Genomic DNA, 27205 nt, shown 5'->3' with positions numbered 1-27205 from the left:
GGGAAAATAACAAGGGAAGAGAATACAATACCACCGGCCAAGAAGACGAGTTCCACCCGGAAGCCCGTGTCCTTCCGGGTAACTCCCAGTCACCCCCCACCCCGGCCATGACATGCTGTGGTATGGAATACCTCCCTGGCTAGCCCGAGTCAGGCGCCCCATCTCTGCTTCCTCCCGGCTTCCCCTCCTCCCTGGCAGAGCATGAGCCTCACAAAGTCCTTGGTCAGGGTAAACATCACTTAGCAACAACTGAAAACATCGACTTCACCAACACTGTTCTCAGGCTGGAAGTCAAAACACAGCATTGCACCAGCTAGCACAAAGGAAAAAAAAAAACAAAAAAAACCATGACTGCTACTGCTGAACCCAGGACAACTATACACTGCAGAAAAATAATACGAATTTTTTAAAAAGAATCTAAAATAAAAGACCAGGTTTTAAAATAAAACTTATTCTGAACAACAGAACTGAGTCATCTTGATGTCTAGGCATCCTAAAATACCATTCTTGTCACTTAGACAACATTTGGAAGATGAAAAGTAGTATAAAAGACAGCATTTTAAAATCAGTGTACATGACCCAGGAAACCAATTACTACAATATAGAAATGACTTGATAAAATACTCTTTTGTCCTTTTTAGAAATCTAACCACTTGATCCCAGCCAAGCAGAGCACTGCAGATGAGGTTCTATCTTCTGAAAAAGTGCCAAGTGCTAATTGACCACAGTAGAACTTCACACCATCTTAAACTGCTCTTTAGTCAAGGACTACCAGAACTATAGCTCAAAAGGCAGGCTGCACAGAAGAAATCTAATCACTTACAGAAAGCACTGCAATAGGTAAGTCCAAAACTAAAATATTCTTAGCAGGTAGAAAGGAAAACATAATCCTACTGTGCTGTGAAGACAGATCCACTTAGATTAGACTTCAATAGATAACCATATTTTGACTTTGTCTCAGGAAGTCTTATTGGAAAACAAAAACTAACATGGAACCTGCTAATAAATGGGCAAACTTTTCTGCTCCAAATTATAATTATTCTAGTATCTTAATTCTTAGCACAACTTTGTTTGTCTTTGTCAGTGATGTCTTTATGGGCCACCATAAGGGCCCTTTGGGGAAAATGATCAAGATCCACTGATAGTGCGCTAGACAAAACACATTATAAAATGTATTTTCCTTAATACAGGGGCCATCATTAGCCACTCAGCCTGTAGTCATATATATATCTGGAAGCGATAGCCCCATCAAGAAGAGACATACATGCTTCAAACACATGTCAGCCTGGGAACAGGACTAATGTATTATAAAAATAACAACACAAAGTGTTGGCATAGGGGTATTTGTTCAGACTCATTCATTTCAGCTGGGAATAGAAGCACATGAAAAAGAACTGAGGGGGTTTGCTCTGCCAAGAAGCCATAGCACATGGGTTCAATAAAAGCCTTTCCATTTGTTAACAGGCTTTCCAACTTCTTCCTCTATAATTTAGAAATGTATAGAACAATTTGTAGTTTTGCTTCTTAAACAAAAAAACTCATTGAAAACCTATCACATTAAGCAACAGTTTGTATCCTTTTGAAGCACTAAAAAAAAAGCCCCAAAACCAAACCAAAACCAAAAACCTCAAAAATGTAAACAATCCCTTTTTTTCCTGTTTGCCGAACATTGGCAATCCCAAATGTAAGGCTTCCCCATTACTTTTCTCCATGTTGCTTACATTCAACATAAAGCAACCATGATGTATACCTACAATCTACCTTTTTTGGCAATATTCATTCTTCCTAACTATATCTTAGTACTTACAACTCTCTTACTAAATAGGATTGCCCATCTCATTTAAGTAGTCATTTCCCAGATAGGTTCACATTTTGTTTTACTTTAAACCCAAGAGTACTGTTTTAAACAGTAGAAGTTAAGAGTTTTGCCTGATACAACCTACAATTCTGCAACTGGATTTTGCATTTAATTCTTAATCTCTCTCTCTTCAGTTTTCCTTTTAGTCACACTTATTTCAAACTTTTGTATATTTCTAACAGATAATTTGATTGCATTTTGCCGTATTTAGAATTTGATTCTATTTGGAAGTCAAATATGTACACATTTTGATACCTGTTCTCAAAGTGAAGAATTAATTAAAATTTTTGAGTTCATATACCTTTACATCATATGTGTTCCATATTCTTGTGATAGAAATAATCTTACTTCCTCCAAAGGTTACTTGTTTACTTTTTTATTGCCTTTTCTGCTTGATCATGCTTTTGACATATGACAGTATTTATTCTGTTGTGTCAGTCAACACTGGAAAAAATCTATTTGATATAATGTTTACAAGTAATCAATCCTCCCATAATTAGCAGGTTTTATTCCCTATTCTATATCTAGGCAGTTAAAATTTCCATAATAACAGTTCCCATCTGTAGTCAGTTCTTTAACACAATTTCAGACATTTTTTCCTATATCCAAATGCTGAAAAAAAAAGTGTTCTTCTAGGATTTAGTCATATGATTTGCTTTGTAAGGCCAGAATACACTACAACTTACTTTTTTTTGTCAGGATTAATTTTTAGCAACTCAAATAAAATATGATGAATACTGTTATGAAGCAATGAAAAAGTCGTTTATATATCTAGCCTGTTTGGTAAAATAAGTGCACAAATTTTATCCAAAATTCCTTGTAGTTTATGATCATAATATACCAGAATATGCCAACATCAAAGAGGAGTGAAGATCGGCAGAAATAATGAAAAAAATACACCAATATAATATGCTAACTTATAACAGCCATTTGATTTTGATGATAAGTTATGACCATTCAAATATAGAATCATAGAATCACAGAATAGTTAGGGTTGCAAAGGACCTTAAGATCATCAAGTTCCAGCCCCCCTGCCATGGGCAGGGACACCTCACACTAAACCATGTCACCCAAGGATCTGTCAAACCTGGCCTTGAACACCACTAGGGATGGAGGAAGAGGAATTAGAGGTGTGTGCGCATCTATGGGGTTATGATATAATAGGCATCACAGAAATACATGATATGTGTTATGAATACCATCATGATATATAAATATCTTTAACAAGGAGTGAGTCAGAATAGGTTAAAGCTTACAAGACCTATATAGACAGTATTTTTGAGGGGCAGGGCTTTGGGGATTTACCAATTGGGAACCCACTTCAAGTAGACGTAAACAACATCATAGATTTTTCTGCATTCATCTATAGAAGTCATTTTACCAGAAGACTTAAACTTGAATGAAAGTAGTACATTCAAGTGCAACTTGAATGAAAGTTGCTTCATTGTAAATGAAACCAGAAGATGAGTATTAAAGAAAGAAATGAGCCAAGATTTAGACTGTAAGAACAAGTATTTTCTATGCAGCAGATACCTGAGAGTAGTTAGGCTAATATTTACACTATCATATAATCACATAGTTTCAAAAGCAAACAAAAAACATTCCACACAAACAAGAGAAAGAAGTCTTCTGCAGAGCACTTAAAAGATAAAAACATTAATCTTCAAGTTGTTAAAAAAGAAGTTATTCCACTTTAGTGCTCAAATCAAAACAGAGACAGAAAGCAGGGATGTGTTTTTAAAAACTTTTTGCTGTTGAGAAAAAACTCAACATGAGAAACATTGAAAAGGCAGTGTAGCACAGAGGAGTGGTAACCAGTCATGTCTACATTCAGATCACAGAGAACACCATTAATTTTCAATGCAGTGGGTAGTGCAGAGAAAGAACATGCAAATAAGCAGCTACCAAGGCAGGTAATATAGTGCCTGCCCTGTGCTTTGCCCTGAAACACAAAATAGTGCAGCCACATCTTTAATCACAAGACTGATTAATGCAAGTTATTCAGGTCCCTAAAAACAAGCACAAATGGAATAATCAAAACATCTAAATATTCATTTCCCATTGAATTAGTGTGTTTACATTTTTACCCTTTAACACGTTCTACCCTCAGCTTAAACAAGGAAGTCCTTCAGTTTACGGAGTGAGAACTGCCAGATCCCTTTAAACAAAGACTGGGACAGTAGTAAGAAAACAAGCAAATCCACTTAAAGGTGAAAAAGATGATTTGAACAAGAGTTCTAACTCAATCCCTCTGGTATCTGACCCATTGTGGAGCAGGAATGTATTAACACAAACAGTAGATTCAGAATTCTGGAAATGAAAACGCTAACCTTATCCTTAACGTACCAGATGCTATGGAACCATCCCTAAACAAGACTTTAGCATTAGTCAAACATAATGTTACTCAGTAAGTGGAGTTTAGCAGTCAAACTTCCCAGACTGCTTAAGCACATGGCTTAAGAAAAAAGGATAGGGAAGAGGAAGCAGCAGTTAATCCTCCATAAAGAAATCCCATCTGGCAATTTCTGGGAAAACAGATCTGGCAGGAAAAGTACAGTTTCGAGATATGTTTCTCCAAGGTCATTGGAGAAAATGCTGTAGACAAACAATAAGCTTGTGTGTCTTATGAAAAGTAGCTATTACTGTAAGAAGTACCTCCTCCCCAAAACTATTAGGTGGTACAAAATGTGCGTTCAGTGCATAGCACAAAACACGCAAAGTCCCATTACAAAACACAGTTGCTGTAATTGCTTTGTCTATCCTTTCTAGACAAGAAACACAACAAGAAAGAATACTTGTGAATGTCATTTTGGTTCAAAGAGCACGCTTTCTGTGTAGCTTCAACATGATGGGCTTCTGAGACTATGTCTCTAACAGCAAATTAAACAATTGTGGGCACAAACATGTAGGCATGTGATGGTCTTTGCTGTGATATTGTTAACAATGTGGAGCACAGTAACAGTAAGTTATTAGAAGAGTCTCTGGCATGCTGAATGGCAGACATGGTATTCCCAAATAAATACTTCACACAATTCAGAAGTTAATGTGGGTCAGTGATTACTAACTATGAATACGGACAGTACTATGCAAGTGGCATGCTCCTAGGTTGGTCCTTTAGCACTATTCCAGGAGATGCCTCTCCCCACAAGCACCTAAACACTCTCAAGTCATGACCAAACACATTCTTGTATGATCCTATAAAATTTCCATTCCTGAAAGCTGCAAAGAATCCTTATTTTTATCTAGCTTCAGAATACCAACAGTGTCTGTGGAAGAAGAACACAGAAAATCAATGTGGCACAGAAAAAAGGCCCATCAGAAGAGGCAGGTCTACACTGTTGACTTATCTTCCAAAACAGCAGGTCAGATATATTTTGATTCAGTTACAAATTTCAAGCCATTATAATTTAAGTCTGAAAATTAAAAATAACTTAATGGATGATTGTTGCAGGTCATGGTGTTTAAAAAAGTTTAAAACCAAGTAGTAAGCAAACAATATTTGCATACATTTAGAGAAGTTGTCTTATTGACAATGCTATACAAAGAATAGATGCAGCTCCAGCAGAAATTAAGAATTGATCCAAAAAGATTCTTTTCTAGAAGCTAAATTTACCTTTGGAAGGATGTGTTTCTTTTCATTCTTCATATTAAAGAGAGTGTGTTGAACTTACAATTACGTAATTTGTCTATTTCAAATTCTTTCCAAGGAAGATGAGAATCAAAACAGAGGAGCTGGAATATGAGCATGGAGGGTGTCCTGGATTCAGGACAGACAAAGAGAATAATATTAATAGGAGAAACACATTTTTTTTAAAAAAAGCCTTAAGTTTTTGCATCTACTTGGTGGAGGCAGCTTCCTCAGGAGGAAAAGCCACCTCAAACTAGAAGAGGCTCTTTACCCTTCAATAAACCTAAGAAGAACAAAGGCTTCCAAAGAAGCCACTGAATATCAGGGACCACTAATACAACACCTAATGTAAAAATCTAGGGTCTCTCTCAGAGTGAGAATACCAGTTCCATTTCTCTCTCTTAGACTCTGCTTAGCTTGGACATTGCACAGCTAGCTAGTCCAAACTTGGCCTTTTGGAAAATGCTGTGTTTGTACTACAGATAAGCTGAGTATGAAATTCTGTGTTCCAAGATTCCAAGGAAGAAAAGGCTGAGCTTTTTTTTCTTGTAACAACACTCTTTTCATATAAACAAATGAATAAGTGATACTGCAAGCACAGAAATAAAAAACAAAATAACATTTCACCCAGTACTTATTGATCTGTATTGTCATATTTCAAGGTTCAAATCTTCCATCATGTTAATTGAGTAGAAAGGGCGTCAGAAAAGTTATCGACAGAGGAATATATCAGATGAAAAGCAATTAGCCACAAAGCTATGCCTACGTTGGGCTCTTTTATTCTCTCCAGAACGATTGCACAATAAGATCAGAGGCCAAATGTCTCTGAACCACCATATTAGCATAGTAATTTCTGGTAAGGTAACACAACAATGATTTATTGATTTTTAATGAATGATTCCACCAGAATCTATCAGTCAGTGACATACACAGCACAGGCTCATTTCTTTATGGAGACTGTGGATTCATATTTTTGGTGTTGAAGATATGCTTCCTCACCGTCAATAGATAATATTCCACACTGAGATATCAGGTTCAGCCAGGAAAAATTTTGCATTCTGCCTGAGTATATTTGCTACAGTTTGATTGATAAGAATAAAAGAAACAAAAGGCAGGTGGGGAGAGGGGAGGAAGGAGATGGACGACACGTGTGTGTGTGTCTTATTTTTAAAAAATACAGAGACCACCTCTGTTACTTCATCTGGAAACCCCAGACTCAATGTCAGTAGCTTCTGGTAATTCGACTAGTAGGAATTGTTCTAACAATGCTGGTTTTGTACACCACCCCAAACACTACCAATCACTCTGCCGATTTTAGTAAGTAAAATCATGCTGAAGGACACACACTGAGAAACCAGGTTCTGATACATCAGCACCTGTAGGTACAAGAAGCAAACCTTGAAGACATCAACATAAAATAAAAGGAATTTCAGCATTTCACATACTGACAAAGGATTGCAAACTGAGAACAATGCCTCCACAATCATGTTCTTCCTGCTATAGATGTGAAAATAGTAACAAATGTGGAGTTTATCAGAAGCCCAGAAAAAGCTTGAAAGAGGCCAAAATGGAAAGGTTGAAGAGTAATCAAGGAAGTCAAAACTTAAAAAGCAGTTGTTTCCTAGCCTCAGTCAGCAGAAACCTTCCAGTTTCTGTGGAAGCTCTCCTATTTGAATGCTGTGTCAAATTTCATCATCATGAAAAAAGCAGCTGTCACATCTGCTAATGGTTTCTAAGTAATGTGAGGCTATAGAAATCACAGTGCTATCACAGCAGCCTTGATTTGGTGCACTGTGGAAAAGGAAAGTTCTGTTCACATGAAGCCTTATAGTAATTTCAGAGTATGGTTGCAGAATTAATAAGTCCTCCAACTTTCACCTATTTTTCAGCTAAACCAACTCCAGACTAAGTTGTCAGTTTTTACACGCTGCACCTGGTTCCTCAGTGTTCTTCAAAAGCGGTTAGTTATAGAAGGGCATAATCTTCTAATGTAGTAGTTTATAAAACACATCATGTAAATAACTATGCTACATGTCAAAATGGCTAATATGAAAAATGGACAAATTAATATGACAAGTTACCTTCTCATGTTTAATTAGTTGAGACTCTTATATCAACAGTCAAGTCTGATGATTTTCTTTATAAGTACTAACTTGTGCCCAAGTTAAATAAACATATTAAACAATCTGAAGCAATAAAAATGAAGAACTAACATGTCATACTTAGTCATTAATTCTGTTCTTTGTATGCAGCATCCAGTTTCTGCAAAATGCCACGTGAATGAATTCTGTGGAGCAGAAAGACCTTTATTTTGCTGAACTATTGAATTTCTAGTTGTGGCTTTTCCCCAAAGACATATATTGCAGCATTACCATATAGGTCTTGTACATTCAGGATCCTGATACTGTGATACTAGGAAACACTCCTCATTAAAACAGATGCAAAGACAAAAATCTAAAGCTCACGTTAGTCACTGAAAAAGTGTCACTGAATCTAATGGAATTTAAGATAAGTTTGAAAATGCAACATGTACATCACAGAAGTGATTTACATCAAGGTTTCTTATTTAAGTAAAAACTACAGTTGTACACTCAACCTCCAAAAGGCTTGCAAAGTAATTAAAAATGCCATTGTCTTAAAAGGCATTTTGCAAATCCTCATGCTTTCTCTAGGCTGGAATTGCAAAGGGTTTTATAATGAAAAAGAGTGTCAAGAAACACAAAAATCCAATTAATACACAGCTGGTGAAAGTCCTTGTTAATTCTATTTGTTAAACAGTTCTCTTCCCTGAAAACTACTGGTTTTCTAACAGTGGAGGGTTTTCATGCTTTTGTAAAAAGAAAGCAAGCTTTAATCAGGAAATATCCATATTCTGTCCTTAAAGGATGTAACTTTCATTATTTATTTCTGTACAACAAAACCTTTCCTGAGATGACTAAGCTTACACTTCTTCCTGCTACATCTAGTTTTTAATCTTAGCTACACACATTGAAACACCTATACCAGATTTTAGCCTAAGCATCTGCTGTAAAAACATCACCAAGTTAAAATTCACCGTCAGAATTTCATATTTTAATCTGTTTGAGATCTACTGCAACTACCCACATTTAAAGACTAAGTTCTGATAACTGCTTACTGTTTGACTCCACATGACTTGTCATTTTTTAATTGAAATTAAAGTTTCAAGAAGGAATAATTTACAAAGGAGTTTTAAATTCAAGACATAGTGCATCTGTGGTATACTAATGCTGTGCAACTATTATTTACTGGAGAGTGTTTTAAGAATTAACTGGCATTCAAGTCAACATATATTCTATCCCTATGTTGTGCTGCAGCTACCCAAAGCTGATACAGAGGAATGCAGACTGAGGCCCAAGGTTTCTTAAACAAGCAGCCTTGGAGCCAGTGCTGGTGTGTGCACAGAGGGGAAACAAAGAACTTTATGCAGTCAGGCTGCTCAGTATCCCTTTCACAGGAAAATGCACATACACGACAAGGAGACAAAGAGAAGCATGAGTGCTTAAGACAGCACTGGGTACTACACTGTGGTGTTAGCAATGCACTGCCTAAGAGGGCTGCTCACACAACAGCAAATTCAGGAGCCAAGGCTTCTCCCACGACATGCAAATATCAATAGGGGTTATTTGTACTCCTGCTTGGAGTCTCAGTCCGTTGGAGAATTCTTGTAAAACTATGAAATGTAATTCATACTGTAATGCAAAAGGAAAATATGTGACTATAGTAGGATTCCACTTTTTGGAACAAAACAATGAGCTTGAGTCTAAACACTCAAACCGTTGAGTTGTTATAAACAGTTCTTTTAAAATGTGCTTGGATTTCTTAAGAGAACTCTGTGCAGTATGTTTTGTTCTCATCCGATCACCATCTTCAGAGTGAAGAATGAAATTAAGAGCTGATTTGGACTCTGGGAGCTTTGTTAAAGAATAGAGGAAAGGAGTTGGCTTGTTGGTAGTTGCTTTTTATGGAAAATATTCTACTGGATTGAAAGTCTTTAAAAATTTTACAGCCTAGTATCAGGTTAATGACAGTTATTTAAAGTTTTTAAACATTATTTGGATCATGTTTCCTAGTGTTAATTCTACTTCTAATGAAACTTCTGGTCAGGGCACTACTCAAGTCTGACAGCAAGTAGCTGCTCCAGCCTGTTGTAAAAAATCCAATACTTTACTAATAAAAGCTGGTGTTGCAGAACAACCCTGAATAACCTTTGCTAATTAAAGAACAAGATGGTGGGTTCTTTCATGCATTCAAACAGCATATTTAGGGATTTTTTTTCCTACTTCAGAAAAAAAAACACGAATAAGAGAACTTTTGCCCTGCTCAGCAGCAGAGACTTAGTCCCAAGGCATCATTAAACTTGTGGCATTATCATAGAATCAACTAGTTTGGAAAAGACCTTTAAGATTGTTAAGTCCAACCGTTACCCCAGTACTGCCAAGTCCATCACTAAACCATGTCACTGAAGGCCTCATATACACAGAGCTATTTGTGGAGGACAGTTTGAACAAAGCTAAGAAGTCAATGCGGAATGTGTGGTAGTTTCATCTTTGCAATAGTCATCGGGTTTTTATACCCCTTATTTTTAAATCTTAAAAGCAGAGAGGGAACATTTGGGCATATGATTCTGTTCTACTTGCCGTTACATATCTGAAGCCTGGATCTCACCCACATCTTTGTTTCACTCGCACATGGCATGCACAGCAGTGAACAAAGGAGCGCTGAGTGGTTGCCTTCCCAATCTGTTCATATGTATATATGCACTGTGAGTTGTTCCAGGGTTTAGCAAGATCTCAATTCACCACATAAATGCTTCAAAAAAGCATGCTGCCATGAGCTTGGCACATCCAAGAGATTCCTTAGTTCTCTCCCTTATCTTTTCAGGAGAAACAGCTAAACCATTTTTTCACTCTAAGCTGCTAGTTACAAATTCATTTCTGCAGCTCTATTGACAAGCACTACTCCAAACAAATAAACATGCAAGTTTTCCACCTCAATAGCTAAACTTTATGATTTTTTTTTTTTTAACAGAAAAATTAATGCTGAAAGTATTGGGGGCTGGAGCACCTTGCATACAAAGGCTGAGAAAATCGGGGCTCTTCAGCCTGGAGAAGAGAAGCCCATAGCAACCTTCCAGTATCCGAAGGAGGCCTACAAGGATGCTGGAGAGAGACTCTTCATCAGGGACTGTAGTGACAGGACAAGGGGCAATGGGTTCAAACTGAAACAGGGAAGATTTAGGTTGGATATAATGAAGAAATCCTTCCCTGTGAGGGTGCTGAGGCGCTGGCACAGGTCCCCCGGAGAAGCTGTGGCTGCTCCATCCCTGGCAGTGTTCAAGGCCAGGTTGGATGGGGCTTGGAGCAACCTGGTCTAGTGGAAGGTGTCCCTGCCCATGGCAGGGGATTGGAACTGGATGAGCTTTAAGGTCCCTTTCAACCCAAACCATTCTATGATTCTGTGTTTTATTCTTGCTGAATTACATCCAGTAAGAATTATTATTCATGTTAAATTAATAATAAAATTAGAGAAAATTTGAAGACTATATTCACTATTGTCCTAGGTTCAGCAGTAGCAGTCACTTTTCTCCTTCTTAGTAGCTGGTGCAGTGCTGTGTTTTGACTTTCGACCTGGGAACAGCGCTGATAACACCAATGTTTACTCTGACCAAGGACTTTGTGAGCCTCGTGCTCTGCCAGGGAGGAGGGGAAGCCGGGAGGAAGCAGAGACAGGACACCTGACCCAAACTGACCAAAGAGGTATTCCATACCACAGCACGTCATGTCCAGGATGTAACTGGGAGTTAGCCGGAAGGGCTGGGAGACTGCAGGGTTGGAGGAGGTATGGGTTGGTGCTCGATTGGGCAGGGTGGGGCGAGTTATCAGTCAGCGGGTGCTGAGGTGTTGTATGCTCTTCCCTTGTTATTTCCTTTATCATTATTATTATTGGTGGTAGCAGTAGTGATTTGTGTTATACCTTAGTTACTAAACTGTTCTTATCTCAACCCGTGGGAGTTGCATTCTTTCGATTCTCCTCCCCATCCCTCCAGGAGCAGGGGAAGGGCAAAAAGGGGGAGGGGGGGGATGGGGCGGGATGAGAGAGAGACTGCGTGGCTGACTTGCCAACAGGGTTTAAACCACGACAACTGTTAGTCTTTGTAAAAACCCACAGCAGCCTTATATAATTTATGGCTGACCAGCTCCTTCACAGTGTTGGGCACATCAGTCAGAACTTATTCTTCCAGAAATGCTGAGTGGACCCATACTGTGCAAAATAAGAAGGAACTTGAGCATTTGATTCTTTCAACCGAGTCTCCTCAAACTCCTCACATCTCATTTTACACCAAAACTGCCTTAATAATAACTGAGAATATTCTTTATTACTGCATTAAAATTTACATATATGGCATACATCATATCAGATCTCGTTTAGTTATGAAAACTGCATCCACAAAAAAATGCCTAGAAGTACCAGCTTCAAATTTCCCCTCCTTATTTTAGTTCTCTTATTTACAGAATGTATATCTTAAAAATACAATTTTGCAGATATCTTTGAAAATGGAAATCTTAACAGTCTCTTCTTTCTTGAAAGAAAGAATCATAAAATCACAGAATGGCTGGGTTAGAAAGGATCTTAAGATCATCCAGTTCCAGCCCCCCTGCCATGGGCAGGGATGTCTCACACTAGACCATGTCACCCACGGCTCTGTCCAACCTGGCCTTGAACACTGCTAGGGATGTGCACTTCTCTGGGCAACCTGTTCCAGTGTTTCATCACCCTCACAGTAAAGAAAAGAATGTCTTTTTTATATCTAACCTGAAATTCCATTGTTTAAACCCATTCTGCCTTGTCCTATCACTACAGTCCCTAATGAAAAGTCCCTCTCTGGCATCCTTGTAGGCCCTCTTCAGATACTGGAAGGCTGCTAGGAGGTCTCCACGCAGCCTTCTCTTCTCCAGGCAGAACAGTCCCAACTTTCGCAGCCTATGTTCATATGGGATGTGCTCCAGCCCCCTGATCATCCTCATGGCCATCCTCTGGACTTGCTCCAATGGCTCCATGTCCTTCTTACAGACATGAGGACACCAGAACTGCCCACAGTAGTCCAAATGGGAACTCACTAGAGCAGAGTAGAGGGGCAGGATCACCTCCTTCGACCTGCTGGTCCCACTCCTTTTGATGCAGCCCAGGATACAGTTGGCTTTCTGGGCTGCAAGCACACGCTGAAGCCGGCTCATGTTCATTTTCTCATCGACCAACACCCCCAAGTCCTTCTCCCAGGGCTGCTCTGAATCTCTTCTCTGCCCAACCTGTAGCTGTGCCTGGGATTGCTCCAACCCAGCTGTAGGACCTTGCACTTGGCATGGTCAAACTTCATGAGGTTGGCATCAGCCCACCTCACAAGGGTGTCAAGGTCCCTCTGGATGGCATTCCTTCTCTCCAGCGTGTCAACCAAACCACACAGCTTGGTGTCATTGGCAAACTTGCTGAGGGCGCACTCAATCCCACTGTCCATGTCAGCGACAAAGATGTTGAACAGGATTGGCCCCAACATGGATCCCTGAGGGACGCCACTTGTTACTGGTCTCCAGCTGGACATTGAGCCATTGACCACAACCCTTTGTGTGTGCCCATCCAGCCAGTTCTTTATCCACCGAGTGGTGCATCCATCAAATTGATGTCTCTCCAATTTAGAGACAAGGATGTCGTGTGGGACAGTGTCGAATGCTTTGCACAAGTCCAGGTAGATGATGTCATCTGCTCTACCACTGTACCTCAGTTCCATAGCCCCATCATAGAAGGCCACTAAACTGGTCAGGCAGGATTTCCCCTTAGTGAAGCCATGCTGGCTGTCACCAACCACCTTGCTGTTTTTCATGTGCCTTAGCATGCCTTCCAGGAGAATCTGCTCCAAGATTTTGCCAGGCACAGAGGTGAGACTGACTGGTCTCTAGTTCCCTGGGTCATCCATTTTCCCCTTCTTGAAAATGGGGGTTATATTTCCCTTTTTCCAGTCATCGGGAACTTCACCTGACTGCCATGATTTTTCAAATATGATGGCCAGTGGCTTAGCAACTTCATTTGCCAGCTCCTTCAGGACCCGTGGATGGATTTCATCAGGTCCCAAGGACCTGTGCACATTCAGGTTCTTAAGATGGTCTCAAACCAGATCCTCTCCTACAGTGGGCCTACGGTCTTCATTCTCACAGTCCCTGCATCTGCCTTCCAAGACTTGGGTGGTGTGGTAAGAGCATTTGCCAGTGAAGACCGAAGCAAAGAAGTCATTCAGAACCTCAGCCTTCTCCAAATCCAGGGTAACCAGTTCTCCTGAGAGCTTCTGGAGAGGGCCCACATTATCCCTGGTCTGCCTTTTGTTTTCAACATACCTATAGAATCCCTTCCTGATATCTTTAACATCCCTTGCCAATTCTAATTTGGTCTTAGCTTTCCTGACCTGATCCCTAGATCCCTGTATTCTTCCCAGGCTGCTTGTCCTCACTTCCACCTCTTCACCTCTTATAATCTTCATTTTTACATCTGAGATTCCTCAGTAGTTCCTTATCCATTCATGGAGCCCTCCTGACCTTCTGCCACATTTCCTTCTAGTCAGGACGCAACACTCCTGAGCTTGATTAAGATAGAAAAGAAGATTAAGATAGCAAAGGAAAACATGAAAGAAATGGAAATAGTTAAAAATAATTAACATCAGTAGGATCATGCTGTTGAAAGCAGCAGAGAAAGTCACAAAGCGTCCTACTAATGAGAAGCAAGTCAGAGTATGAAAGGTGTAGGGTACAAAAAGTTAAGGTACTGGAAGTACCCAAAAACTAAACAACTGGTTTTAAGAAAAGAACTGAAAATGCATGTTTAAAGTGTGTTATGCTTGGGAATAGTCATCGCTATACAAGTGAGAGTTATAAAGGAACGAGTGAGAAAACAGATGCTAAAAATAAAAAACAGACATGCAACGTGAAGTGAAAAGTCAGAAGTGAAATGAAACAGAATCAGAACTGCTGATGGACAGATGAAAAAGTTACCTTTGTGCAAAGGTCAAGAAAGAAAAACTTAGCAATTTGAGCAGAGAGGAAGACTGTTTCAAATGCTCTACGCAGAGTGAATCAAAAGGGAGAGGAGAATATGTTCTGGTCATAAAGTATAAGGACAGTAGCAGACCTTGTGAAACTTTGAAAAACATGAGCTACATAGAAAGAAGAGAATCACCATTGGTACCAAAATATGAATACAAGATTAAGAGGCAAATTCCTAACGTTAAATATGAAGGTTTAAAAGACGATCAGTTCTAGAGGATCTTTTAGTTTCTTCCAGACTCATTCAAGCACTCTTTGCCCCAGTTTTGAGCTAGCTAAAAGCAGAGACTAAAGTCTGCATTTGTGAAACTGAAAACTGGTTTTTCTCACAGCTGAGTGCTATACCTCCTGCAAGACTTCAGTGCTTCTCAGGCTGATCAAGTGGTAGGATGTCCTTGAGACAGTGCTGGAAACATGGCCAGCAACATGCTTTCCTGTTCTCCTTTCCTCTGAAATAGCAGATACTGATTGCTGCCAGAAGCAGGATACCAAACACGGTAGATTTTTACCTGAGCCAGTGTGAAAATTCCTGTAAGTCCTACAAAGGACAGAAAACATAACAGTTCTGTCCCAGAGTTCACAACTCTATGTGCTTTGTTTTTTCCAGCAAAGCAAAAATCAGAAGGATAGCATATGGAGATCAAAATTACAACATTAGGAAACAAGGTTTTCTAAAAATAAACTATCACCTTTAATTCTGCTGCAACAGATACTATTAAGAGTAGAACATGCCAAAAAATGCATTGTATCAAACTTCTTGAACATTCAGAATGACAATGTCTATAAATGGCACATCTATTTGAACCTCTTTGAATGGCCCTCGCTATTTCCTTCCTGAGATAAGTGAACAAGTTAGTAGTACACCCTCTGTAAGAAGTGTATACAAAAATGCATTTTTCCAGAAATTAAGGAAAAAGATATAAAGACATCCTTCATTTGTTATATTATTTAGTTAAGTTAATCCCAGAACAAGGCCAAATCACTCTTGGGAATGAAATATCAACATTTGGAAGAAGCTTCATTCAACGTAGTTTTGACCATCTTTGAGTTCTGAAGATTTATGTTCTCCTCGGGTTTTTATAAGCAAAAGTAAAAAGGGCACATAAAGATAGAGCTCTTTAATCATGAATGACTCAGTCTTTTTTTTTTTTGACAGAAAGAAAATCTAACAGTGCTATCCCAGAATACACTTGCTATTTTTACTACTATTTTATTTCTAAAATAACATTGAGTTTTGTCAACAGAAGTGAGCCATGACAATTGGCACCTCATACCAGGCATTCCTCAGAGCCACAATGAGCAGCCAACTCAAGCATCTAAGCAAAATTAGGGTTCTCCTTCCCTCATTCTTTGTTTTCTCAGAGACAACTTTCAGAGTCCATGCATTTTTCAAGACATTTTTAGGAAACTCGCAGATGAATCCAATTATATTCTTGACTGATGTACATCAGAAATTAACTTTCCAAAAGACTAGCCATAATCCAGTCTTTAGTCTGTCGAGGTGCCATTGAGTAAAACAAGATGGTTTGGCTTGACAAGGCTTACAGGGCAAGAACCTCTATTCATTAATTGTTGTCTCTTTAAAGTTTCACCAACAGAGCTTGCCTTAGTGAGTATCCTAGCAGAGATAGCGTGCAGACCTTGCATGTCTTACCCTTTGGCAAAACAGAATCAGATTGTAGGAACCAGGAGCACAAATCTATGACATAGCAACATGAGATTTTGATGGTGGTTCACTTAAATAATTCATTAGTTCCCTTGTTCAGGTTCAGCAAAATGTTGTTGGGGTGAAGGAAAGGTTGAGTAAACAAATACCCCTACAAAGGAGTTTTCCTTGAATATTTTATAATCTTTTCTTGCAGAACTGAAAACTTTTGAATGGAAAGACTGTGAAAGCAGCTTTAGAGTGCCAAAATAAAAATGTTTGGAATATAAAAGGCAAAGATAAACCAAGACGATATGAGAAAAATTTTGCACTGGGGACTAACTCAAGTTCTTTTAGTAGCTTCATGGAATTCTGATAATTAGACATTTTTCGATGCCTAGGTAAGGAAAGAAATCAGTTTTAATGTGTTATTCACAGTCCCAGTGCCATGCACAATATAGTTGATCTGTTATTCCTTAAAACAGAAGGAAAAAATGTGAGAAAACAAATAAATTAAAGAGTAATTAAAGCTACTACCAGAAAAAAAAACACCTTGCAGATAAATGTAAGAAAGAATTATCTTTCCAAAGGAAAAAAAAGGTACAAGAACTTCTTTGTTTCAAAATATGCAAGAAAAAGGCACTGTGGAAATTAGCTTGCACTTAAGGACTCAAATAAGACTGATACAGTTCATCTTCAACAGACATCAGCCTGTTTGTTCAAACCAAATTTGTTAAACATTACCTTTCTTGTTAGCAACATTCTGAAATAATTAATATTAGTAGCAGACTAAACCATTAACTTACATATAGCACAATGCATTACAGAGCAGAATAGAAATATAGCAGCAGAATAAGGAAGGCTGTTGCTTGCTTCAAAGATTTATGGTACATGATGCAAAGTAGGATGCGGTTTTGAAGCTCTCACTATTTCATTTTAATACAGAAAAGAACACTATTTTAGAAACAGTATAGTTCAATCAATTATTAAAGTATTAAAACAGAAACGCAAGGCTACCTCTCTTCATGAGAAGTATATAGAGAGGTTTGGTGTAATCATACTGGTCCAAGAGACAGATGTATTTGGATCTAAGTGACTTCACCATGCTCTCCAAATGTAGGAGCACAAAGATGATAAAGGTCTAAATAATTACTAATACTTCTGCATATATAAATACATAACTCCTACAGGTAACATCTCGATTTATTATTTTACCAGCAAACCAGCACATTTTAGGATTGAGACTAATAGGCAGCCAAATTATTTCTTAGCATTTACTTTAGGAAAAACACACTTGTCTCTTCCAGCACCACTCAAAACTTTCTATTTTTAACATTCAGCTGCCTGCACAGATAACTCTGTGTATAATTCTCTCTCTCCCATGATGTCCCTTCCAAACATTGCTAAAATTGTCTTTTCAGGAAGTTTTGCTGATTTCTTTTTATAATCAGGTTAACTTAGGTCATATTAAAATACTGGTATAAATATCACAGACATGTAGAAAAGCTGCTAGATTTTCTATACATTTTTGATGGTGTAACAGAAACTCAAATATTATTAATACACATAAAAAAAAAACAATCAATCATAAACAATAGCTTATAAATCATGTACTGACATAACTTGTTTACTGATTATATGTGGTCTAGCCACAGACATCAGATGTTATGATAACGTCTGTGTTCAAACATGGAATACAGCTATTCTGCATTACCAGATGAGCATCCTTTGTTTACCTAAGTCACTGATACATGGCGGTCAGTCTACTCATAACACTTATGACCTTCAGACTTGCTCTTTTAAAGCATGCTGTTATAATAGCATGTAGAGACCTAACCCCAGACTTAAGTTTCTAAGAAACCTGTAGTAATTCAGCAACCTCCCCATTCACACTGAGTCATCTTCCAACCTGTATTATACTAGAGACCTGCTTGTCAATTTATGCTCTTTATTCAAGAAGAGACTAAAGCACACAGACCCACTTCTTCCATCAACTAAGATAAAAGCGTTTAGTTGCTGCATTCAGGTTTTGGAAGTCTAACATATACTGTACTAGACGAAGCAACTCTTACTCCCATTTTTTGACCTTTGTTACCATGTCCCCATTGATCTGTTTTCCAAGTATTGACTTCACCTCCCCTATCAGGGAAAGTTTCGGTAATATCTGCGAGCGCAGAATATTCTTTATGTAGAAATACTTCATCTATTACTACTGAAGGAATTTGGGAAAGAAAATCCACAATCATAAATCATTAGAGTGTCTTTACTCAGAGTTAGCTGACCCACACCCCTCTTGCATTGAAAGTAAATATCTCATTAGAGGAAGGAAGAGGACAGAAGAGAAATTATGCCTCTGGGAAAAATTAAATTTCTATATCCAGCTTAGTTTCCATTTCCTGTAGCCATGTAAGGATAGAAGGCAGGACCCCCAGGGGCAGAGGTGAAACCCTCAGTATGTTAGACCTCACCACAATCACTGAATTATTTATTAGCTATGGGCTTATTTTGTGTATTGTTAATGACATTTTGGTACCGAAAGCAGCACAAAAGAGAGAGAAAGATTTTCCAGTGGTAGCTTATAGTACCATCATGAGGCTGAAGAGCAAAAAGACTGACCCTTGCCCATGCCAACATCTCAGCTTGACTCAAGACAAACAACGTGAATCCCAGTCTCCATCCGCAGATGAACAGATACACCTTCTCCTTGCTTTCCCCCCCCCCCTGCAATTTACCACACAAGATGCCCACTTCATTGTCAAAATTGGCAGCATTTTGCTTACGATTTGGACGTAGCAAAGTCCGCATCCAAGGGAAAATTAGAATTAAAGACGATGTTACCCATCAGAAATAATGAGATACTTTCTTCTGCATTGAGGTTAGGAGACTGATAATAACTTATATTTCTGCTCTACTGCAAAATTAATTATGATTTTTGATAAGTTTCAATTAAGTATTGGTTTGACATAGCGTAACAAGTAAAAGGTTTATTTCTGAATATTGATCTTCCTGACCCAAGTCTTAATTGCATCTTGAAATAACAGAAAACTAACCTTTTGTTTTATGAGAGAATATAGAAGAAGAAGAAAGAAAAATAGCACCTAATCTTTGTGCAAAGATGACTTTGCTAGATTTTTTTTGCTTCAAGTAAACACACAGTTTCAAAAATTGCTTTAGTCTGTTTCAAGTCCTGACTCTGCATTGCACTACAGTTTCCTACAGAGCTCACTGCAAGACAGGGACTTCTGTTGGACTGCAACCATTACACTTAATTTCCTGTGGTTTATGTCTGTTCCCTTCCTGTTTTTTTTTTATCTAATCCTAGTGTAAGTAATTATGGAAAACTAGTGGTGTGGTACAGACTTACACACAAAGCTACAAGTTATTTCTTCAGTTCCCAGGATGTTGAGATGCAAGCATGATTGGAGCACTTCTCAAAATTTAAGTGAAGAGAAAAAATCATTTACTAATTAAACTATATTCTCAAATTTGTAATTAAGGAAGTTGGGTTTAGCAGATTCACAGTAAGCAGAAATATTTTATTTCAGGAACGATAGAAATATCTTCACTAAAGGGATGTTCACGTAAGTCTTTGCAATTAAAGAAATTTGAAGTACAAGCTGTAGATAACTTCAGATTCCCACCCCCCACTAAAATGCCTGTTAAAGATTTCCATTTCAATGAAGGAAATTTTAAGACAAGGCTCCATGACTTTGCATTCTAGTTCCATCTGATGTCACAAAGCACACAATTTTACTCTTCTGCAAAGCAACACTCATGGAACTGTCTGTGCATCATGAGTTTTTCAGAGGGGCAATGTAGCAGGCTGTCTAGAGAGGTTGCTGGGAAGGACAAAAGCAAGCAAGTCAGGGCTCATTCTGCTGCTGCCTCTCACATAGCCATCTTGGAAAGGAAAAGAGGGGCAGACAGATGTGGGGAAAATTGTTAGATTCTGTCCTTTTTGTCATACTTGTTCTGGTGGCAAATGAGGACAAGTTTTGCTCATCCTGTCTTCTTAATCCCCACTCATCCTGATGTCTCAGAAGGGACTTTAGTTTGTGTTGGTGATACTCAAACAGCTACCTCCCTTCTCTTCTGACTCCTAAAGACTCTTCTGCCCCTCAAGACCTGCTAAAATAGAAAAATACATTTTTTTCCACCAATATATACATGCTTATTACACTGATGGTCTTGAAGACAAAATACTAAACACTTGAAAGTATTTACTCAGTTACATCATCTTTACCCACTAACTCCTGTTTCCTTTACCCTGAGCAACCCATAAGCCTGGCTGTGTTGTCTGTGCCACAAAGCATTTTGCAGGAATGTGTCCTTCGATTTTTAATCCTTTTTAGTTGATCTAGGTTTAATGCTGCATTTTGTTCCTTTTATATCATCCCTGTGCTATATGAGGGTTTCTAATATATAAATAGACCAGCAGTAAAATTAACTTCTGAAACACAGCAACTATTATCTGGAAAATAACTTTCACATATCCCTGTCCCCAAAAAATCTTCAGTAAAAGAACCACAAAAAAGCAGAAGGAGAAAAATTTGTTTCTCCAGCCCAGCACTATTCTACCAAAAGCCACAGCATCAAATCCATGTGATTTAATGCATGTCTCATTTCAGAAGTTTGAGTGGTGTACTCTGACTCCCACACACACACTTATGATACGAAGACCTTACTTATGGCTCATGCATTGTTTTTAAAAATATATATTTAAGAGGTTTCTTCTTTCCTGATTAAGTGTTACTAGGACAAAACCATCTCTAGGAACATATAAGAAAATTTAGGTGGAGAAATTTTTGAGTATCATTTGTCTCGCTGTTATAAAACAAAGATTAGGAGATAGTACATGATTGTAGGTTGAACGCTTTCAGCCATGGCCAGATTAAGACATGAGGAGAACAGCATATATCAGGGATAATAAGGTTTAAATCTGCAGAAATAGCTACAGCTGCAATACTGAGATTACCTTTGTTTCAGAAGTCTGAACAGCAGACACACCAGGCACTGAAGGAAATTCTACCAGCCATATCCAGGGCTGCATCAAAAGAAGCGTGACCAGCAGGTTGAAGGAGGTGATCCTGCCCCTTTACTCTGCTCTTGTGAGACCTCACTTGGAGTATTGTGTGCAGTTCTGGTGTCCTCAACATAAAAAGGACATGGAACTGTTGGAACAAGTGCAGAGGAGGGCCACAAGGATGATCAGGGAACTGGAGCACCTCCCGTATGAGAAGAGAAGGCTGCATGGAGACCTCATAGCAGCCTTCCAGTATCTGAACGGGGCCTATAAGGATGCTGAGGAGGGACTCTTTACTAGGGACTGTAGTGATAAGACAAGGGGTTACAGATTAAAACTTAAACAGGGGAAGTTTAGATTGGCTACAAGGAGGAATTTCTTTCCTGTGAGGGTGGTGAGGCACCGGATTGGGTTTCCCAGGGAAGTTGTGAATGCTCCATCCCTGGCGGTGTCCAAGGCCAGGCTGGTCAGAGCCTTGGGTGACACTGTTAGTGTGAGGTGTCCCTGCTCATGGCAGGGGTGTTGGAACTAGATGATCTTAAGGTTCTTTCCAACCCTAACTATTCTATGATTCTACAATTCTATGATTTTAAGTGATAAATCCCAAAGGTTTCAGTAACACTGTACATGAAAAAAATCTGTATTCCATACCAGAATTTTAAATTTTAATTCAGCGACACTACTGTTCCAGTTCTAGCGGTTTTACTCTCCGCAATATATTCTGACATATAATGGCATCAAGCTGTGTCAGAGGGGATTTATACTGGATATTTCTTCACCAAGAGGGTAATCAGGTATTGGAACAGGCTGCCCAGGGAAGTGGTGGAATCCCCATCCCTGGATGTAGGTGAGGCCCTTAGTGACATGGTTTGGTGGTGGACTTGGCCGTCCTGTGATAAAGGTCTATGATCTTAAAGGTCTTATCCAACTTAGCTTCTATGAATCTTCAGATCCCAAATAAATAAGCCTTAGGATTTGTACTTGCATCAGAAGTGAAAACTGAGTGATATACAGAAAGTTAAGCTTATTTATGGCAACATTCTTTCTCATTTAACAAGAGAGGTAGGGAAGTAATTTCACATTTACATCCCATTGCAAAGGGTTTGGTTAAAGCAGGAACAAAATTAACATATGGTTAATGATTTCCTGCCCCAGCAACAATTCCATTTTCCATTCTGAGAGTGGACTATTTCAGGACACAACTTTCTAAGAGTATTCACATTTCTGTATTTGCACTGTTAGGTGTTATATTTAAAATTAACACATCAGTTCTACAAGAAGAAAAGTGTTTCTTAAGTGATAACCTGTCTATAGCGAATTCTCTGGTTTATATACAGAAAGTCATAGTACAAGCACAGCATTATAGATTTTAAACAGTCTCTCATAACAGACTACATGGACATGAGGTTGAATAGAAGGACGTGTTCTTTGCTGCCATTTTTTTTTTTTGTAGGTTCACAAATAGCACTTATGTTTTCATAGCTTATGTACTTTTTACTGCCATTGGTTGGTGATTTGAATAATTTGAGGGGAATTCTTCAAATCCTCAAAATGAACTCATTGGAAATAAAAAGAAGCATTAAGCCTAAATGTAAGATTCCCAAGACAGAGGGTGGAGCCCTATGGGGCAGAGGAGACAACACTAGTACACCTCGGTGCAGGACCTTGATGTAGGATGTTGATTTCATTGAAGATTTTCATACTGCTATTGCTATCTGAAAAAAAAAACAAACAAAAACAACCAACCAACCTACCCTAAATTCTTAGAGCAAAATTTCAGTTACTTACAATAGCTCAAAGTTTTAATTTTCCTGTCAAACAGCATTGTTGGGGAATACTCTGCTATTTATATAGCATATAAATGCTATATATAACTTTGAGCTGCTTATGTTTAATAGCCATGACTGAGCAAGTACAAGTTCCTTTTAAGAAGTGACATGTGGAAGCCGAGAGGGTTTGCACTGTTCCATTCAGACTTCAGCCAACGCAACCGAACACTGGAAACCAAAAAGGGCTTGCTAACTTTAAACACTAGTAAAATACATATATCAAAGAATTTTAGAAGGCAAAATATGAGATTGCATTTGCTTTAATTCATCATTCATTAAACCCCCCAAAATCCTAAGACATTTCATATCATCATTTATTTGCTTCTTCCCATGATGTAAAACCACAAACCTATAAAATTCTCAAACTCTGACAAAACATTGTCAAAGAGGCTTGCTAGCATCGTTGCTGCTTTAGGCATAATAAATTGTTTGCAACAAATACATGGAAATAGTAATTCTTTCCAAAAGAAAATAATTATTTTTCCAAATAGAAGAATCCCAACAAGGGGATTTGATTTTTTTATTATCTCTTTCCTGCAGAATTCTGAATGGGGTAGTTCCACAAACAATACATTGCTCAAGCTGAAAGTTCATTTTACTCTCTATCAACTGGGTAGACTAGAAACAGGTTACTTTGGTGTGTAGGGAACATAGCAAAGCTTATCACCTAGCACAGGCATCAACTTTTTAATGGAACTTCCTTGGGGTAGGAGAGGTTATTTTTAAAGTTATGTTCTAGGATTCCAGGGGAACAGCCAGCCACCTGATTCCTGACCTTGCAAAAACCTGCTAGCATAAAATACAAACTTTCAGAAGTGTTTTTCCTGAGAAAATTCTGCTTTACAAAACCTAGGGAAGGCTTTACAGGAAGTAAAATCAGAAAGTTTCTATTACTGAAAGCACAAGTTATGATTTTCTTGCAGAAGACTAAGTAGCATGACATCCCAACCATTTGGCTATTTAATTGTGTAAGAACTGATTTATAAGTAAAAAATGTTCCAAAAGTTTGTTACAGAGTTAAGAACATCAAAGCTTTATTTACACATTCACCTACTTTAGCCAAGTGAAAGTTGCAGTTCAACAACTGCAGGTTGGTTGTCCTGTCACAGGATAAAGTGTCACTTACATTCAGATATTCTCCATTTGTCTTGTCTGTGTTTTGTTCCAGAGATCATAAGCAAGTGAAAACATGATCAAAGACAAATTATCCTTTGGGAGTTATGCATGTCAAAATACATATGAAGTCCACAAGAAACCAGAGGAATCATTCTTGAAAGGTGTTTCCTAAGTAAATGACCATCCAATACTTAAGGTTTTAAGGGCATAACAGATGCCATTGATTAACTGCAGATGGTCATATATAACTATATACCCTTGCTTATATTAGCCAATCCAAGGCAGCTACATGCTGTGTTCTCTATGACTATTAATTTTCAGAGAAATCAGAGTTCTTTGATGCTTATTTCATTGACATTTTTGAGGACCTATTGTAGCTACATGTAACACCTGCCAACAAATATAAACAATCCATGAACCATTCTGGTCATGAAAAAGTAATCTTATAGCATACACAGTTCCACCTTTACAAGCCCTGATGTGGTTAAAAACTAACAGTGAAAAAAGAAGAGAAGCCACAGTGTTAAGCACTAGAGAGCATACCTTATATTCACACTGCGCCAAGTCAAATATCAGAGCAGCTGCTGGGGTTGCTCTAACTTGCACAAAACCCATGTCATGTCCTATGGAAAACTCATCTTCTAGGTAGTGCCAAGGTAACAGTCTCCTGAGCTCTTCTTCCAGAAGTTCTCTACATCCAGAGTGCTCAGGAGATGCTATTTTTATTTAAACACACACGTTCTACTCTATTTCTGCAGTTAAAAATACTTCATATAATGCATGCCTGTACGTGACAGCAACAAACCCTTTGTTTTCATTATTGGGTCTTGGAGTTTACTTGCAACATGTTACATGAGTAAATAGACACAGATTTGAGGAAATAGTTTATATAAATGCATGCTTACCAGCTGGTGCAGAATGCGAGCAGTGAAGTTGAAAAGCATGATAACCGGCACACAAATCACTGAATTTGCCTTCTTTAAAATCTGACTTGGAATCCTTTTTGCTCTCAATCTCATCTGAAGAAAGATTATCCAGTTCAATTATCACAGCTGACATTGTAATACAGTCTTAGTACAAAAACAAATCGGAAGAAAAGAAGCCACTTATAAGTTCAGCTTCCCCAAATCACCCCTGAAAATTTCCCCTAACTGTAGAGTGCAAAAAATTTTAAGTCAATGTCTGAGAAACTGTATTTCCCTGAAGCTGTTCTTCCAGCTCAGTGGCATTTGCTAAATATTGCAGCTCATTTCTAAGGTAGAAAACTATTACTTTAAAAAGTTCTGTTCTTGTAGTGACAGCAAGGCACCTCTGCGTAGCTGCTACAAAAATAACAAGGATAAGCGGAGACATCTGTTTGTCTGCTAAGTTGTGGACTTACTAACTTTGTTTTAAGACTAATTCACATAGTTACCCACTGGTCCAGCTGGGAGGGGCTAAGCAATACCAATGGAAGCAAGTACATCCCTCACGCCAGCCCAGCAGAGCCTGGCAGCTGCACCATGGAGGTTACTTGTGCCACATTTCTGTTTCCTCAGGGAACACTCGGGTCTTTGTCTGGGATGTGTGCAGCAAGATAAATGACTACAAGCTACATTGTTCCTTGAAAACAAGGAATAGTTCTCAGTTTCTCTGTTTATTATTTCATAGTCTTGAATCTAAGAAGTTTCTTTTGAGGGAAAACACTGCTAGTAATATTGAGTGGTTTAGGCTTTTGAGCTTTTTATTTCCTTAGATACAAATAAACCTCAAAAGAATGCGAGACAAGAAAATGACCCGTTTCTCCCCAGGCTCTGTCCCACCAGGCAGCCGTGAAGTACAATAAGCCGTACCAAGGGAGTCACCCACTGGCGATGGTGGGAAACGCCACAGCCACGGAGCTGATGAAGCATAAATTGTCATTCATGAAAACATACCACAGGAGAGTTTAGCAAAAAAGTTGTCAAGGCTTAGCTAGAGAAAAGATGACATGGTGATTTGTCAGCTATTAGCACCCTATCACTTTATTAGTTTCTCTTTGCTCAGTGCCCCCCAAAAAGAATTAAATAATGCAAGAAAAACCTATGAAGCCATGCAGCTTTTGCTAAACAGAAAAAATCCAAACACACTCAATTCAGCCTGATAGGAGTGAATTCTCAGGGCTGCCTCTGCTCATGTGAGTCAGGTTTAAACTGAGCTGCTGCTGGTACCCGCAATAATCTCTATGCAAGCAGGGAGCAGGTGGAGATGCCATGTGGAGGCACTGGACATCATCAGCTAGAGACTACCTACCTGTTAACAAATAAAAGGCAATCTTCTAGTGGGACACTTCCTTAAGCTAAGTGAATTTATAGGAGGAAATTTCTAGATGGGTTGCAATCACAGCAAGGAACCCAAGAGAAGTAACAAAGCTAATGCTAATAAGTAGAACAACATGGAAAGGGGACTGAACGAAAAAAAGTCAATCACAGGAGGAACTTTCAAAGAGGCCAGAAATCCTATCTGGCAGCTGTCTAGTTTTCATTTCACTACAATTAATGCATGTTAGGGGTAGGAAAAAGGTTGGTGACAGTGCCTCAACACTCAAAAAAATTTAGTAACGGTTATCTAATAGAGAAAGCAAGCAAATGTATAGTGTTTGGAAGGCAAACTGGGCACAGCACACAAGAAAGGAAAAGGAAAGCAAAACAGACTTTCATTGCATCCTTTAAAAATATAAAGACTAGTTATGCCTTTAGTGTTAGCTGAAGTGGTCTGATTTTGCTTTCTGAGAGAAATATCCACCAAACAAAAATGCAGACTGATAAACTTGTGGGAAATTCTACAGGAGGTAACAGTCCTGTCAACGTATCTCAAACAACATCTATAGTTTAAATTGCATTTCCCTATTTATAAATGTGCAAAACATGGAGCTGTTATTTAAATAAATCCAGTATACCAAAACTTCTAAAGGAAGCAGGATCTTAATTCTCTAAAGACAAAGCATTACAAATGCTTAGAGGGAGAATCATTCTTCAGTG

At 38.5% G+C, this 27205-nt stretch overlaps 1 protein-coding gene across 2 annotated transcripts in view; it reads right to left on the bottom strand.

Moving 5' to 3' along the window:
• Nucleotides 1–25308, bottom strand: part of ANO3 (anoctamin 3) — a 213755-nt gene extending 188447 nt beyond the window's left edge. For both annotated transcript variants that reach the window (XM_061479183.1, XM_061479184.1), the window contains exon 1: nucleotides 25112–25308. In XM_061479183.1, coding sequence (XP_061335167.1) covers nucleotides 25112–25265 — 154 coding nt within the window. In that variant the 5' untranslated portion in view covers nucleotides 25266–25308. The remainder of the gene's footprint in view (nucleotides 1–25111) is intronic.
• Between the last annotated feature and the right edge of the window lie 1897 nt (nucleotides 25309–27205).

The sequence above is a fragment of the Pezoporus flaviventris genome, unplaced genomic scaffold (assembly GCF_033815535.1).
Source record: "Pezoporus flaviventris isolate CSIRO_AGI_PZ_B2104156 unplaced genomic scaffold, CSIRO_AGI_Pfla_v1 ptg000143l, whole genome shotgun sequence".
In the NCBI taxonomy this organism is placed as follows: Eukaryota; Metazoa; Chordata; class Aves; order Psittaciformes; family Psittacidae; genus Pezoporus; species Pezoporus flaviventris.
Note: the sequence above shows the minus strand (reverse complement) of the source record. Positions and strands in the feature narration are given on the sequence as shown.